At 44.3% G+C, this 15834-nt stretch overlaps 1 protein-coding gene across 1 annotated transcript in view; it reads left to right on the forward strand.

Moving 5' to 3' along the window:
- The first annotated feature begins 406 nt into the window (after positions 1-406).
- Positions 407-15834, forward strand: part of LOC126106831 (mRNA decay activator protein ZFP36L1) — a 187617-nt gene continuing 172189 nt past the window's right edge. The window contains exon 1 of the mRNA XM_049913228.1: positions 407-726. Coding sequence (XP_049769185.1) covers positions 664-726 — 63 coding nt within the window. The 5' untranslated portion in view covers positions 407-663. The remainder of the gene's footprint in view (positions 727-15834) is intronic.

Consider the following 15834-nt stretch of genomic DNA (forward strand, 5'->3'; position numbering starts at 1 on the left):
AGTTTGCCGCAGCCGAGCGCAGCGCCCGTGCACCGAGGCGCACGAAAGCAAAACAAGTCAACAGCGACGCACCAACAATGCCCTCCGACAGTCCTTGACTGCCGGGGTCGTGACGTCACGCCGCCGCTCCCTCCCCTGGCGCCCTTGCCCGCGCCGCGCCGCGCCGCGCCGCGCCGACTGGCTCCACCCCCTTTCGAGTGCGGCGCGCGCATGCGCCGTGCGCCGCTCATGACGTCCGGGCGCGCGCTGCCGTGCGGCGTCAGTTGGGCGGTAAGAGAGTCGCCGAGTGCTAGCGTGCGAAGTCCGATCCCGCTCATCCTCGCAAGTGGCGAAGGCAACACAGAAAGTCGCTAGAGGCGCGCCGAGTGAGATTCCAGTGCTGTTCCGTGGCGGACTCCCCCTCACCCTCTCGCAAAAAGTGTCGATACCGGCGTCGTAGCGTGCTGCGTTCCCGCGGTACGCGCCAAGTGTTTATATTTTTTTACCCGGTGCACCGACAGATCCTCCCATAGAACAGGGGTGTTTTTGTTTCCATATTTTATTTTTTTTTTCGTTTCCCACTTCACCCTCCCTCCCCCTATTCCTCAGTTTTGTGAGTGCAGCTGGTTTTTTTTTTTTTTTCTACGATAGTCGTCCGTTCCGAGGGAATTATTTCGCTCCGCAATGTCTGCAGCAGTGATGAATGCCGGAGCAAGCGTCTTCGACTTTGGTGATTTCCATTATAAGGTGAGTACAGAGTTTCACGAACACTTTTCCCCTCCGCAAAGCTTCTTTTAAACCTTTTTTTTTGCCGGTGTTCAATAGTTCCCGCCTTAACGATCCGGTGAGAGACAGCGCGCGTCGTTTTTAGAAAGGTGAAAGTTCGGACGCGCTGTGTGGGTAGCCCCGAGAGACAGAGAGAGCTGAAGTCAGTCTGAGAGAGAGTTTCTTGTCATAGTAACCTCTTCCCTCGCGCCGGCGAAGGATTCGTGGGAAGTGGAGCGAATAAGAGTAAATACTTTCCCACCTCCGTCATTCTGGAAACTTATTGTTCGTTGTCGCGTTTCCAGGTTGTTTTTTTCCGTTTGGCAATGTCTTGTTGCTGGGTTGGTAATATGCTACCTTAGTTTCACATCCTACTCTCATCAGTTTTGTGTTAACGATGTTGCCAGATGCAATTTATAACTTCCAAGTTGTATGTCGTGCTCTCCATCGTTTTCGGCGAAGAATCCTCTCTGTTGGTCCTTAGCTGATAGTTTGTGTTCGGGGAGAAAAAGTTTTGTGAACCGTGTCCATGCTAGGTTCTAGCTCTAAAACTTGGCTGTAAACATGAATGGGCCTGAGAATTTCGCTACGACTCCGTATAAGTGTAAACTGCCGAACTGCTCTTTCCGAAGCAAATACTTTTTTCTATTGCGGATACAGATGAGAGTCCAATGATAGCAGTGTTAGTACTAGCTTGTAACAAATTTTAGGGGTACAAAATAGGAAGATCAGTTGTAAGTAAAACAGATGACTGGCAGAATTCGGTTCATTGGTGGGAAGCAAGGAGAATGCAATCTCCATAAATGAGTGTTTTGTAAACAATTGTGTGAACCATCTTACAATATCAAGTGTGTATGACCCATGCCATATAGATAAACGGGGGATACTAAACGTGTACAAAGGGCAGCAAGTATGTCCACATGTTTGACACGCGTTGAGCGTCACAAAGATGCTGAATAAATTTATTTGGCACACACCTAGAGACGTGACTCCTGTTGTCTCGCGAAGGCGTACGAGCGAAGTTATGCTACTACATACCCGTCGCATCGTCCGGGTAGTTATCGCGAAGACAAAATTAGATTGATTAAAGCGCACGTAGAGATATTAGTCAATCACTCTGCTCACGGATAACAAGAAAAATGGAGTAGGAGCAATCCCAAATAAATGTTACAAGGGGAAGTACCATCACCCATTCACTTCAGTGGTTTTCGGGATATGGAAGTACATAGGAAGATGTTCACGTTGATGTACGAAACTAGCAATAGACAATACGCAACCTGCGGCGGTGCATATGTACATTATGATAGGCTGTTCCCTCGTTTCTCGGTAGAATATTTTATACTTTAAGAGTAAAAACACACGCAGTTTTTACTTTATGGATGAAAACACACACAACCCTAGTGTAATGTTTCCTTTTTGTTTCCTTCCGCAGAGCACAGTTTTGTGTTAAGTTCGTTGTTAGGCTATTCGCTTCTTGCAAGAAACTTGAAAAGGACGTGTTTGCAGCTGCAAGAGTCTCGCCCGTATTTGCTAAGAGCATTGTTGTGGGTGTTCTTTGGAACAATCTTAGCCAAGTAGTAGTTACCCTGGATGAGTTTTGCGTGTTTTTCCTGTTTTATTGTTAGAAATTTCTTATAGCTGACTTACTATTGTAAGCAGTTGTGCCTTAGTTTTCGTCGTATCGTACCAGATGAACGTTACTCATTTGCTGCTGTCATTAAGACATGTTCCAGCTTGTGGGAACATTGGCCACCTATTTCTCTTGCTTTTTAATGGAGTTGAGCCATCGTCTTGTCATGGGCTAGATTAAAAACATTTTTTCCATGGTGTTTTGCGCCAACTGGTTTAGGTAGGGTGATGAAAGTACTGCTTGAAAGATTTGTATGTTAAGTTGTCATTCTATGGATAAGTTTGTTTTCATGAAGGCCTTGCATTGTGGTCCAGTCCATGCTATTGACTTTTACACTTCCAGTAAAGAAGTTGCATGGCAAAATTTATAGCTAATCAAGCGCGACAGAAGCCAGTTTATCAAAATGTTTGCGGAATGGTGCATCTTTTTTGAAGTAAACGTGCTGCAGCATCGAGGTGTAATGCTTATTTAGTGCCGTTTAATGACATATTTAGCATTTTGCGAAAGAAAACCTTGTGCCTAGTAGGCACAGGCTGTGCAGCCTACAGCCTTTTTCGGGCAATAATTACGCTTACAGCTGTAAGGAAGTTAATGAAGCGACTTTATTGTAAAGCATTATTGGCCCTGAGACAGGTGCATTGCTATTTACTTGGCGCCTATCATGCGTTTTGTTTGTCGACGAATATGAGATGAAATCATTAGTCCAACACAAACACCCAGTCTCCAAGCGGAGAAATTGGCCGAGCCATCCAACAATCGAACCCGGGACCTTGCGATGTGGAGCCTGAGACACCGACGACGAGCTGTGGACAACGAAGTTAATGAAAACTTTGATTCTTGCCTATTCAACATATTAATACTAATTTAATGCACCAGAAAGCATAATGCTTAACTAATTTCCTGATAGTAGTGCCGGAGGATTAACCATGTGTAGACCGGACGAAGCTAGTAGCAATAAAAGTTTTTCCTTAAACATCTTGCAGCTTCTGAAAGTTGCTCATTTACTTCGTCGCCACAGACAACAAAACTGTAATCCTGGTGTTGCAACTGCTGTTATTGTTTAGTCTGCAACCTTTCGGCGATGCAACTTCGATAGGCGTAGGAGGGTTCGAACCAAGGTACCGTAGAATTAGTGCCCGTCTGGCTCAGTCATATAGCCCAGCGTATGCCAACGTTGTCGGAAGAGTCTTGCTAGTGGTCCGATAGGAGTTTAAATCGAATAGTCCGCTGCCACACATTTACCAGTTCATAGCAGTTGTCATCAGATTGTTGTTTGTAAATAAGGAAGTGGCAGTCTACTAGGTGTTCTGAGTGCATAGTGGGTAGCGAAAACTGTGGATCGTTTCTTTGGTTCAGGAACTACAGAGATTTCTCAGAATGTTAGAAATTTGTCTTGCTTTTGCCTTGGGCGTACGCCACGGCATCTCTTGGGCAACCTGTTGGGAGTTCGTGATCGCCGGAGATGAAAGTGTCAGAAAAGCTGCCCGGGGTCGTGGCTGAAATTTCGCTCCATCTGATCAACCTTTCGTAAAAGAGCGCAATCTCTGTCGCAGGTTCCTCTCATTTTGTGGTGTTTACCGGCGAAGTCCTTAGATGCAGAGGAGCAGTGGAAAGCAAGGCGCGTAAAGAGGTGAAGGATGAAGTGTACATTTCGTGGTAGTACACTGCCTTCGCCAATGTTTACCCGATTCCAACGCCAGAGGCGCAATCGACTTCGCTCTCTGAGGTTCACGACGCTACGGGAAAGAGAGCCTAGGATTTTTTAAGATGTCAAATCATGAAAACGGCAGAACTTGGGGTATGTAGTAGGGAAGGTTGCACGACTTCAGTTACTCCTATTCTCCAGCGCGGTTTATTTTACAGAAGTGTGTACGGTAGTAACTGCCCATTTGCATAGAAGCCAAGTATGTGTTATTCATTAACTATTAACGTGAGACTATCTACGAGCTCTAATAAGAGTTCGGAGGCGCAAACGTGCTTTATTGTAGTGTTCAGGCTGCGGACCTGCAGCTCGCCCTATTTGCCCAAGAAATTCACAGTGCCGTAGACACTGGCGAGCAGATTGATGCCGTATTCCTGGACTTCAGGAAGGCATTTGATACGGTTCCGCACTTACGTTTAGTGAAAAAAATACGAGCTTACGGAATATCGGACCAGGTTTGTGATTGGATTCAGGATTTCCTAGAAGAAAGAACACAACATGTCATTCTTAACGGTTCAAAATCTGCAGATGTAGAGGTAATTTCGGGAGTACCGCAGGGAAGCGTGATAGGACCTTTATTGTTTACAATATACATAAATGACTTAGTTGACAACATCGGTAGCTCCGTGAGGCTATTTGCAGATGACACGGTTGTCTACAGGAAAGTAGCAACATCAGAAGACTCGTACGTACTCCAGGAAGACCTGCAGAGGATTAATGCATGGTGCGACAGCTGGCAGCTTTCCCTAAACGTAGATAAATGTAATATAATGCGCATACATAGGGGCAGAAATCCATTCCAGTACGATTATGCCATAGGTGGTAAATCATTGGAAGCGGTAACGACCGTAAAATACTTAGGAGTTACTATCCGGAGCGATCTGAAGTGGAATGATCACATAAAACAAATAGTGGGAAAAGCAGGCGCCAGGTTGAGATTCATAGGAAGAATTCTAAGAAAATGTGACTCATCGACGAAAGAAGTAGCTTACAAAACGCTTGTTCGTCCGATTCTTGAGTATTGCTCATCAGTATGGGACTCTTACCAGGTTGGATTAATAGAAGAGATAGACATGATCCAGCGAAAAGCAGCGCGATTCGTCATGGGGACATTTAGTCAGCGCGAGAGCGTTACGGAGATGCTGAACAAGCTCCAGTGGCGGACACTTCAAGAAAGGCGTTACGCAATACGGAGAGGTTTATTATCGAAATTACGAGAGAGCACATTCCGGGAAGAGATGGGCAACATATTACTACCGCCCACATATATCTCGCGTAATGATCACAACGAAAAGATCCGAGAAATTAGAGCAAATACGGAGACTTACAAGCAGTCGTTCTTCCCACACACAATTCGTGAATGGAACAGGGAAGGGGGGATCAGATAGTGGTACAATAAGTACCCTCCGCCACACACCGTAAGGTGGCTCGCGGAGTATAGATGTAGATGTAGATAGCCGGCCGAGCGGTTCTAGGCGCTACAGTCTGGAACCGCGCGACCGCTACGTCGCAGTTTCGAATCCTGTCTCGGGCATGGATGTGTGTGATGTCCTTAGGTTAGTTATGTTTAAGTAGTTCTAAGTTATAGGGGGCTGGTGACCTCAGAAGTTAAGTCCCATAGTGCTCAGAGCCATTTGGACCATTTTTGTAGTAGATACCCGATTTAAAAAGAAAATTCAACCGCATGTCTTTCAGCATTGAATATGCACGTTACTTCTAAAACTTTTTCTGTTTGTGCATTTTTAAGTAGTTCCGGTGAAGACAAATCATCTAATTTTGGTAGCTTCTGAATCTTCGGTATTTTTTCCTTCTAATTCTAAAGTTCTTCGCCATTTTGAACTGCGTTGTTTAAACGTTTGGGGCTCTATATTCGTGTTTGTATTGAGCGTCTGTTTCATTGCCGACGTTGTGCAGCGCATAATATATTCTTCGCGGAAAACAGCGCTACCTTTGGAGCGAAACTTCAGCGGGAAAATTGACAGAAAAATGCTGAGTGGCGATTTTTTACGTAGATAATTTCCGTCCAAAATATTGATATGTAACAACGAGAGAGAGAGAGAGAGTGTGTGTGTGTGTGTGTGTGTGTGTGTGTGTGTGTGTGTGTGTGTGTGTGTTTCTACATATGACCGTTTTTATTTATTTCCTTTAACGTACTTACGTTTATACTCCGAATGCTGTTACAAGGACGCCCATAGCCAGTGGCAGTGGGGGGGGGGGGGGGGGAGGTGCCACTGCCCCCTCCCACTACCACCTCTCAGTGCGGGAAAAGTATAGGTAGGCCTTTTTCTTTCAAGAGAATTATTGTATATTAACTCTATATTCCGCAGATTTTTAACAGGGTCAGAACTGGGACTTTTTTATGGCTTCGTCGCCATTCGTCCTCCAAAATATCACAAGTACTCTACAACCCTAGGTCTGGCACCCCCGCCCCCGACACAAATTATCTTGTGTGCACTTAGGTTTGACCTTTTTTAGCACTGTTCACGTTCAAGACTTGCTACCTTTTTGTGATAGCTTGCAACGTCAGTGAGTTTGGTGTGTCACATTTATGTGATTGGTCTTCGTGTCTGTGCGTTCTTATCGTAAGATATCGACCGAGATCTTACCTAACGTGATTTGGAGCTAGTTCTAAACGAGTTTATATCCATAGTTACTGCTATACGTCAATGGGAATGCTTTGTACGAGATTGTGCACCACCCCACCACGGAAGCCACAGAGCTTGCCTGGAATTATTTCAAAAGTGCTTGTGGTGCTACGTAGTGGATGTAAGGTCGTTTATAAAGCAAATGCTGTGTATCCACGAACATGTCCTAGCTGCCAGGAAACAAGTTCTAGAGTCAGAGGTAATTCATAAAGACCATGACGTTTCTCTGCCCGTGCAACGTGATTTGAAGTTTAGCCTGGCGAATGCGTCCATCACTGCCCGAGCAGCCCAATGGCGTTTCCATAGCCTCGTAACTTGTTTTTGTTCGCAGTCCGCGTCGGACTTAAAATCCGTGTCGTGTAGTGACTATCATTTTTACTGGCATTTAAAGCACCCTTTGTTCCTCTGCCAAATGCCATGCTACCTTGGGTCATATTCGACGCTAAACTCTAGTTCATCCTGTAGGTAACCTGGTGAAGTGACGAACCATTTAGACTGAAACGCCGCGGCATTAAAACCGTCTGTCCGTTTGCGGGATTCGTTTCGTAATTCGCCCAGTGATTATCCCTCATCGATACAGAGCTTAATAGAAATTTGTAGCGTAAATATAGACGTAGAATATACGGGAGATATGTTTTTATGAGCGTAGGACAGGTGGTAGATTGTAGCCTTCGTGACGGGAACCATCCTGGCATTTACTGGAAATGATCGAGGAAAACCAAAATAATGAGATGTTGAGTCCAATAGGAGGGCAAGACATTACTATCGTGCATTATTGATCGACATTTGATCTTGGTACATGATTTTCTTTCTGTGAAAGCATTACGTATCACGCATTGTGATGTGTCATTGTTTCTATTATTAATCCCTAATCTTTCTTCTGTAATTAATATTTGTGTAGTATGCGTTAATTAGTGTGTGTCTTAGTCGCATTTTTAAGTACAGTTCAGTAATTCTTTTTCATCTCCCCAGGATATTGATTATGCAGTTTTATTCCGTGATATAAAATACTGATTCGAGTTTTGTTTATTCCTTCTTGATAAATTAAAGTCGCAACATGCAAAATAAAAATTTAACCCTGTGCGTTTTGTTTCCACCTTACATGCATACTAATCTTATACCTATTGTGGATACAAACACAGGGTAGGCTTCCCAGTGTAACCTCAGTGATCATCTGATGTTGGATTGTTGCCGTATTACGACATTTATAGCCGACAATTCGCTTCCATTCAGTACGGAAGAGGCCATTGTCGTATATTGTAAACAGTAATCTGCATATATGACTAGTGATGGACCAACGAACATGTCTACAGACTGACATACGGATATGTGCGCTCGCGCTATGTAACAGCGTCTCCAATGTATTGATTGGAAGACAACGACATACATATTTATCGGCTCTAGGTTGACATGGCCTAATAGCTACAACATCTTTACTTTATAATCGAAATTGCAATTGTGAAATAAAGTGTTAGTCACAGGCGTAAACATGTCTTCTATGAAATTAGTTGGTTTGCTCATTAGTATTTGTGATATCCAGTACACCTTCCCCTACTCCTACAGGAGTGATATTCTATAATCGTGTTAAATGAGTCCTAATTCATTCGGAGGTAGAGCAGAGAGGTGGTTTCAGTGCCACATGTATGCGGTGATATCACATTCGTCTGTTTACGGAAGACGAGACGCGAACAACTGATAAAGCTCGGCTGTATGGTGAAGCACAACGGGTGGGCAAATGAAATACAGGTACGCGATTCCCCTCATTGTCTTTGTTTCTTGCTATCGTAAGAACATATCTGGCAATCGTTCTTGTTTTTTGATAGTTTAATTATAAGCCAAATGAGAGGTGAGCTTTTGTTTAGAATTCAGTTGTCCGGAGTAGTTAACCTTCTTACAATTCTGTTGAAGGCTTTGATCGCACTTCCTCCATATTGGCGTCGCAATAGCTATTTTTTATTTGCTAGTACGTAGGAGCTGGAACATTTATTCATTGAGCGAAAGACTGGATTACGATCTCGCCATCATTTCACAAATACAGAGAATATAAGAATGTTTTACCGCTATCGTTTCTACAAGTGTTCCGAATTTTTGTGGTTGTATGTTGTCCGAAGGTTTTGGCGTAACTCTTTCCCCCTCCTCCCCCTCCCCCCCCCCCCTCAATCACCATTCCACCGTCTGTCCAGTTAATGTAAGAGAAAAGTTGGTTTAAACGGTACGGTGCTGGACTAGGGTTGGTCGTTCTGGATGTACTTACACACACTTCTGTACAGACTTCAGCCAGAGATATCGGTGGTTCTTCTATTATCTCGCATTCCCAAAAGGGGGGGGGAGGGGTACTGTGTGCCCATCTTTGGAAAATGTTGTAATCTAGTGAATTACTGTATACTTCAAAATTTTGAATATGTACTTACTGTTTTTAATTCATTCCTCCACCAGATTCCAGATGTAATTTAAAATTTTCGCGTAAACTTAACCCAAAAATGTCTCTGCAGCAGACATTCACCTCCCCCAGTGAATGTTGTATGCAGTATTTCCGGGTTCATTGCCTTATTTCGACATCAGTATATCTATAAAAGTATCTTGGCTGTAAACGTGTGTCGATATTCGTGTGTGCTGTTTCTAGAAAAGGTTCTGTACGTTACTTGCATATTGGTATCTATTTATATGTTAACATAATTTAACAACAATTAAGGACTTTCGTTTTAATTGTTTAGGATGGGCATAAAGTAACACATCTTGGTAATGTGCGACACCTCTCTGTGGTTTGCGACCAGTAGCTCTGGACTCGCGGTATGGCACCACATTGATCATGTTGAGTTGCCTTTTTCCGGGTTAAACTTAATGTCCCCGTTACCAATGTGAGAATGTCCGCCCCCTGGTAGTTGAACGGTCAGCGCGACTGAAAGTAAATCCTAGGGGCCCGGGTTGGATTCCCGGCTGGGTCGGAGATTTTCTCCGCTCAGGGACTGGGTGTTGGGTTGTCCTAATCATCATCATTTCATCCCCATCGACGCGCAAGTGGCCGAAGTGGTGTCAGATCGAAAGACTTTCACCCGGCGAACGGTCTACCCGACGGGAGGCGCTTGTCACACGACGTTTATTTTATTAATGTGAGAATGAATTCAACTGTGGCTGAAATATTAGGTATTCGGTTTTGTGTAGGCTCTTGATGTAGTAAGAACGCAACCACATTCGTTTCGTAATACTCGCAAACCTGTAATAAAGTGGGCGCCCCCTCCTCCCACAAAAGAAACTTTTATCCAGCTACACCAGGCAGACGTACCAACACAGTTGGTAGAAAAACATTTTTGAAAAAGAGGAAATTAGCATGAAACACGAATTTAAGTGTTGATGTATTTTCTGGAAGTGCGTTATTTGTATGGAGTGTAGTCATGTACGGTTGTGCGAGAGTTTTGAACTCTAAAGCAGTTCAGGTGAGAAGAAAATAGACAATCGAAATGTAGCGCTACAGATAAAGTGCTCAGGAAGAAGTGAATAGATCAAGTAATTCATTATTTGCTGAATTACATTGGGGAAAACAGAAACTAACAGTAGTTTCCTGCTTTTAGAACGGACTAGTGGATAGGTGAAGCTAAATCTACTAGGAATAGACCTATATGAATCTTAATTCGTATTTGTGTATTGTTTCTTTATTAAGAAAACGAAGCGTGCCACGAATTCAGAGCAGACTATACTAGAATGTTAGGTAGAACTTCTAGATGTTTACTTAGTGTGTATAGGGTGACACAGAAAAACGAACATTTCCACAATCCAATACAATTAGAAGTGATGAAGGAAAGAAATCTCATGCACAGTAATTGAAACCTTATAACTTCGCTATTTATGAAACTTTGATGGCATTTATCATTTATTAAAAATTACGTCCTTTAGATGGCGTTCTCCTGTACGAATACATTCGTGAAATCTGCTGTTGAGATTTCTCATTGACCGCTTCAGTATCTCAGACGGGATACTGTGAACTGCATTCCGAATTCTCAGTTTTAACTCACCCAGGGTTCTTGGTCGAGTCGTGTAGACTTTGCTCGTGAGGTAGCCCCACAGGAAAAAATCACACGTGTGTGTTGTATCAAGACTCGAGGGTAATACAACACACTGTGTAGTGGAGGCACGCAAAACGCTATTTCAGAACGTAATTTTTGGGAGGTTCTTGACCAAAAACAAGATTAAAATAAAATACCATCAGTGGTCACCAGCTTCTTTTTCTGTCGTAATACATGACATATTAACTGTCAAACTTTGTAAGCAAAGATAATACCTAGAAACTTTCAGGTGCAAAGATAAATATAGCAAAAAAAAATGTTCAAATGTGTGAATTCGTAAGGGACCAAATTGCTGAGTTCATCGGTCCCTAGACTTACCCGCTACTTAAACTAACGTAAAGTAACTTACGCTAAGAGCAACACACACGCCCATGCCCGATGGAGGACTCTAACCTCCGCCGGGAGGGGCCTTAGAATCCGTGACATGGCGCCTCAAACAGCGCGGCTGTAACAAAACAGAAACATCTTAAAGTACGAAGGATATACATAGAAAAACAACAGATGATTCGACGAGTTCAGGAATACATCATCGAATAAATAATTCAAGTGTACATCCAAATTCTTCTGTCAAGTTCATGTAGCTAAAATTTCATACTGTTTTATATAATCAGGTGACCTTTTGAAAAGGTTAACTATAATAATCATGTTGCCAATAGCGATAAAATTGTCCATAAATAACAATTTTGGCTAGTATTCAGAGGATGAACGGAGTGTGAGAAAGAGAGCAAAGTTTTGGATATCCTAGAGCTGTGCGTTTGTGAAATAACAAAGAAAGGAGGCTGCGATTGTTGGAGCTATTGTTTATTTTCACATTTAGGTATAAATTCAATTTTTAGTAGTCAACCTCGCCATAACTGTTGTGAACTAGGGTTTTTTTAGACAGTGCCACAGGTTACCCCAGAGTCGTCACACAACACACACTTCACGTACTAACACGTGTAAATCCACCTGGCGGATTACGCGTTCAGGATATAAACAAACAGTGCAAAGCATCCCAGATACGCTCAGTACTGTTCATGTCCGGAGAGTATGGCGGGCAGCGGAAGTGTGCACAATGGACAAGAATGGAGATGAGGTGACCAGACAAGACGCTTACGTACACGTCACCTGTCAGAGTCGTATCTAGACGTGTCAGGGAACCCATATGAGTCCAACTGCGCACGCCCCACGCCATCACAGAGCCTCCTCCACCATGAACAGTTCCCTAATGCTATGCAGGGTCCATGGATTCATGAGGTTCTCTCCATATCCGTACACGTCCATCCGATCGATAAAATTTGAGACGATACTCTTCCGACCACGCAACATGTTACAGTTATCTACGAGGTGCATTCAAGTTCTAAGGCCTCCGATTTTTTTCTAGTTAACTACTCACCCGAATTCGATGAAACTGGCGTTACTTCTCGACGTAATCGCCCTGCAGACGTGCACATTTTTCACAACGCTGACGCCATGATTCCATGGCAGCGGCGAAGGCTTCTTTAGGAGTCTGTTTTGACCACTGGAAAATCGCTGAGGCAATAGCAGCATGGCTGGTGAATGTGCGGCCACGGAGAGTGTCTTTCATTGTTGGAAAAAGCCAAAAGTCACTAGGAGCCAGGTCAGGTGAGTAGGGAGCATGAGGTATCACTTCAAAGTTGTTATCACGAAGAAACTGTTGCGTAACGTTAGCTCGATGTGCGGGTGCGTTGTCTTGGTGAAACAGCACACGCGCAGCCCTTCCCGGACGTTTTTGTTGCAGTGCAGGAAGGAATTTGTTCTTCAAAACTTTTTCGTAGGATGCACCTGTTACCGTAGTGCGCTTTGGAACGCAATGGGTAATGATTACGCCCTCGCTGTCCCAAAACATGGACACCATCATTTTCATTTTTTCAGCACTGGCGGTTACCCGAAATTTTGTTGGTGGCGGTGAATCTGTGCTTCCATTGAGCTGACTGGCGCTTTGTTTCTGGATTGAAAATGTTTCTGGATTGAAAAATGGCATCCACGTCTCGTCCATTGTCACAACCGACGAAAAGAAAGTCCCATTCATGCTGTCGTTGCGCGTAAACATTGTTTGGCAACATACCACACGGGTAGCCCTGTGGTTCGCTGTCAGCATTCGTGGCACCCACCTGGATGACACTTTTCGCATTTTCAGGTCGTCATGCAGGATTGTGTGCACAGAACCCACAGAAATGCCAACTCTGGAGGCGATCTGTTCAACAGTCATTCGGCGATCCCCCAAAACAATTCTCTCCACTTTCTCGATCGTGTCGTCAGACCGGCTTGTGCAAACCAGAGGTTGTTTCGGTTTGTTGTCACACGATGTTCTGCCTTCATTAAACTGTCACACCCACGAACGCACTTTCGACACATCCATAACTCCATCACCACATGTCTCCTTCAACTGTCTATGAATTTCAGTTGGTTTCACACCACGCAAATTCAGAAAACGAATGATTGCACGCTGTTCAAGTATTGAAAACGTCGCCATTTTAAGTATTTAAAACAGTTCTCATTCTCGCCGCTGGCGGTAAAATTCCATCTGTCGTACGGTGCTGCCATCTCTGGGACGCATTGACAATGAACGCGGCCTCATTTTAAAACAATGCGCATGTTTCTATCTCTTTCCAGTCCGGAGAAAAAAAAATCGGAGGCCTTAGAACTTGAATGCACCTCGTACAGTCCAGTGTCGGTGTCGACGGACGCAGGCGAGGGGTAAAGCCTTGCGTCGTGCAGTCATCAAGGGTACACGTGTGGGCCTTTGCTCCGAACATATGGATACTGTTCCGTTGAATGGTTCGCACGCTGATATTTAATGATGGCCAAGAACTGAAATCTGCATCAATTTGTCGAAGTGTTGCGCTTCTGTCACGTCGAGCGATTCTGTGACGCCGTCGTTGATCCCGTCCTTCCAGGATCATTTTCGGCCGCAGCGGTGTCGGAGATTTGATTTTTTACCGGCTTCCTGATATTCAGGGTACACACGTGAAATGGTCGTACGGGAAAGTCCCCATTTCATCGTTACCCCGGAGAAGCTTTGTCCCATCCCTCGTGCGCAGACCATTTAACACGACGTTCAAACTCGCTCGAATCCGGATAACCTGCAATTGTAGCAGCCGTAACCGATTTAACAACTGCGCCAGACAACGTATAGGCCTTGCTGGCCGCAGTGCCGTATCTCTGTATTTGGAATACGCATGTCTGTACCAGTTTCTTTTGCGATTTTTGTATTTGGGAATCCCATATTGATGATACCTGTGCAGAAAGGAGTGCAGTATTCTGCTGTATCCATTTTCAATAAGCTACCACAAGAACTCAAAAATCTTAGCAGTAGCCTAAACACTTAAGTCTAAACTGAAGTTTCCTCATGGCTCACTACTCCTATTATGTCGAGGAGCTCCTGGAAGAGCCGAAAAATTTAGCAAATTCCTGTGTTACATTCTTGATTTTCTTTATTTAAACTTACGAATTGTCGCCTGAATGTTTCTTATATTTCATTTTATCTGTTTCTACTATCGTGTTATAATTTCATATATTGACTCGTTCCATGACCATGAAGACTTCTCCTTAATTTGGTCCCACGGAACAATAAATAAATAAATAAATGGGGAAATGGACATGAATTTGCGCCATATACAGGATGTTCCAAAAGGTACGGCCAAACTTTCAGGAAACATTCCTCACAAAGAAAGAAAATATGTTACGTGGATATGTGTCCGGAAACGCTTACTTTCCATGTTAGAGCTAATTTTATTACTTCTCTTCAAATCACATTAATCATGGAATGGAAACACACAGCAACACAACGTACCAGCATGACTTCAAACACGTTGTTACAGGAAATGTTCAAAATGTCCTCCGTTAGCGAGGATACATGCGTCCACCCACCGTCGCATGGAGTCCCTGATGCGCTGATGCAGCCCTGGAGAATGGCATATTGTATCACAGCCGTCCACAATACGAGCACGAAGAGTCTCTACATTTGGTACCGGAGTTGCGTAGACAAGAGCTTTCAAATGCCCCATAAATGAAAGTCAAGAGGGTTGAGGTCAGGAGAGCGTGGAGGTCATGGAATTGGTCCGCCTCTACCAATCCATCGGTCACCGAATCTGATGTTGAGAGGCGTACGAACACTTCGACTGAAACGTGCAGGAGCTCCATCGTGCATGAAGCACATGTTCTGTCGTACTTGTAAAGGCACATGTTCTAGCAGCACGGGTAGAGTATCCCTTATGAAATCATGGCGGTGCATCGAGGAAGTACAGTACATACTGACGAAACTAAAATGATCTCTAACATGGAAATTTAGCGTTTCCGGACACACGTCCACATAACATCTTTTCTTTATTTGTGTGTGAGGAATGTTTCCTGAAAGTTTGGCCGTACCTTTTTGTAACACCCCGTAGATAGGGAAGTGTAGTTTCAACGTTTACATGTTAATAGTTGCTGTCGCGGAGGCCATGTGAGTGGCTGGGGGAACTATACATGCTGCTGGTGATGAATATTCAGACGGCTTCGTGTTACTAAGGATCGTGTCCAGGCTTTCGCGAAGAATTGGGAGCGTCAAATGGGTGGTTTCTCAGGCGGCATCCCCGTGTGACATTAGCGCCATTGTACGTCGGCGTGCCTGTGAAAGTCAGGACACAATGGGCTGCCTTGTCGGCAATACGATTCTCGTCCTTAAGCCGTGCTGCTCGTCGCCGGCACGAAACACCGCGCAAATCTACGTCGCCGCCGTGTCATCAGTTCGCCCTCCCGCCTTGAACTTTCAGCCGAGTCGCTACAGGACAAAGCACTCTCACTCACTCACTCCGGTGCTTAGGCGACGTTCGTAATGCTGTGCACTCTTCCGAATTAGGCCCGAGCGGCGAAATCGCGCATTTGCTGAAACGCATGTGGTGTTCCCGAAACCGCGCACAGAATACCAAAATACAGTAGTGCGGTTTTATGTACAACCCCGCTCTTTGTCCGATTCGCACGTGTTTCCACCAAAACAATTTGAAGCATTGAACCAGCTGTCGTCGTACGATAGTAAAATAAAACTTTTTAGTTGCAGTAAGTGTTTCA

The sequence above is a fragment of the Schistocerca cancellata genome, chromosome 10 (genome assembly GCF_023864275.1).
Source record: "Schistocerca cancellata isolate TAMUIC-IGC-003103 chromosome 10, iqSchCanc2.1, whole genome shotgun sequence".
NCBI classification, from domain to species: Eukaryota; Metazoa; Arthropoda; class Insecta; order Orthoptera; family Acrididae; genus Schistocerca; species Schistocerca cancellata.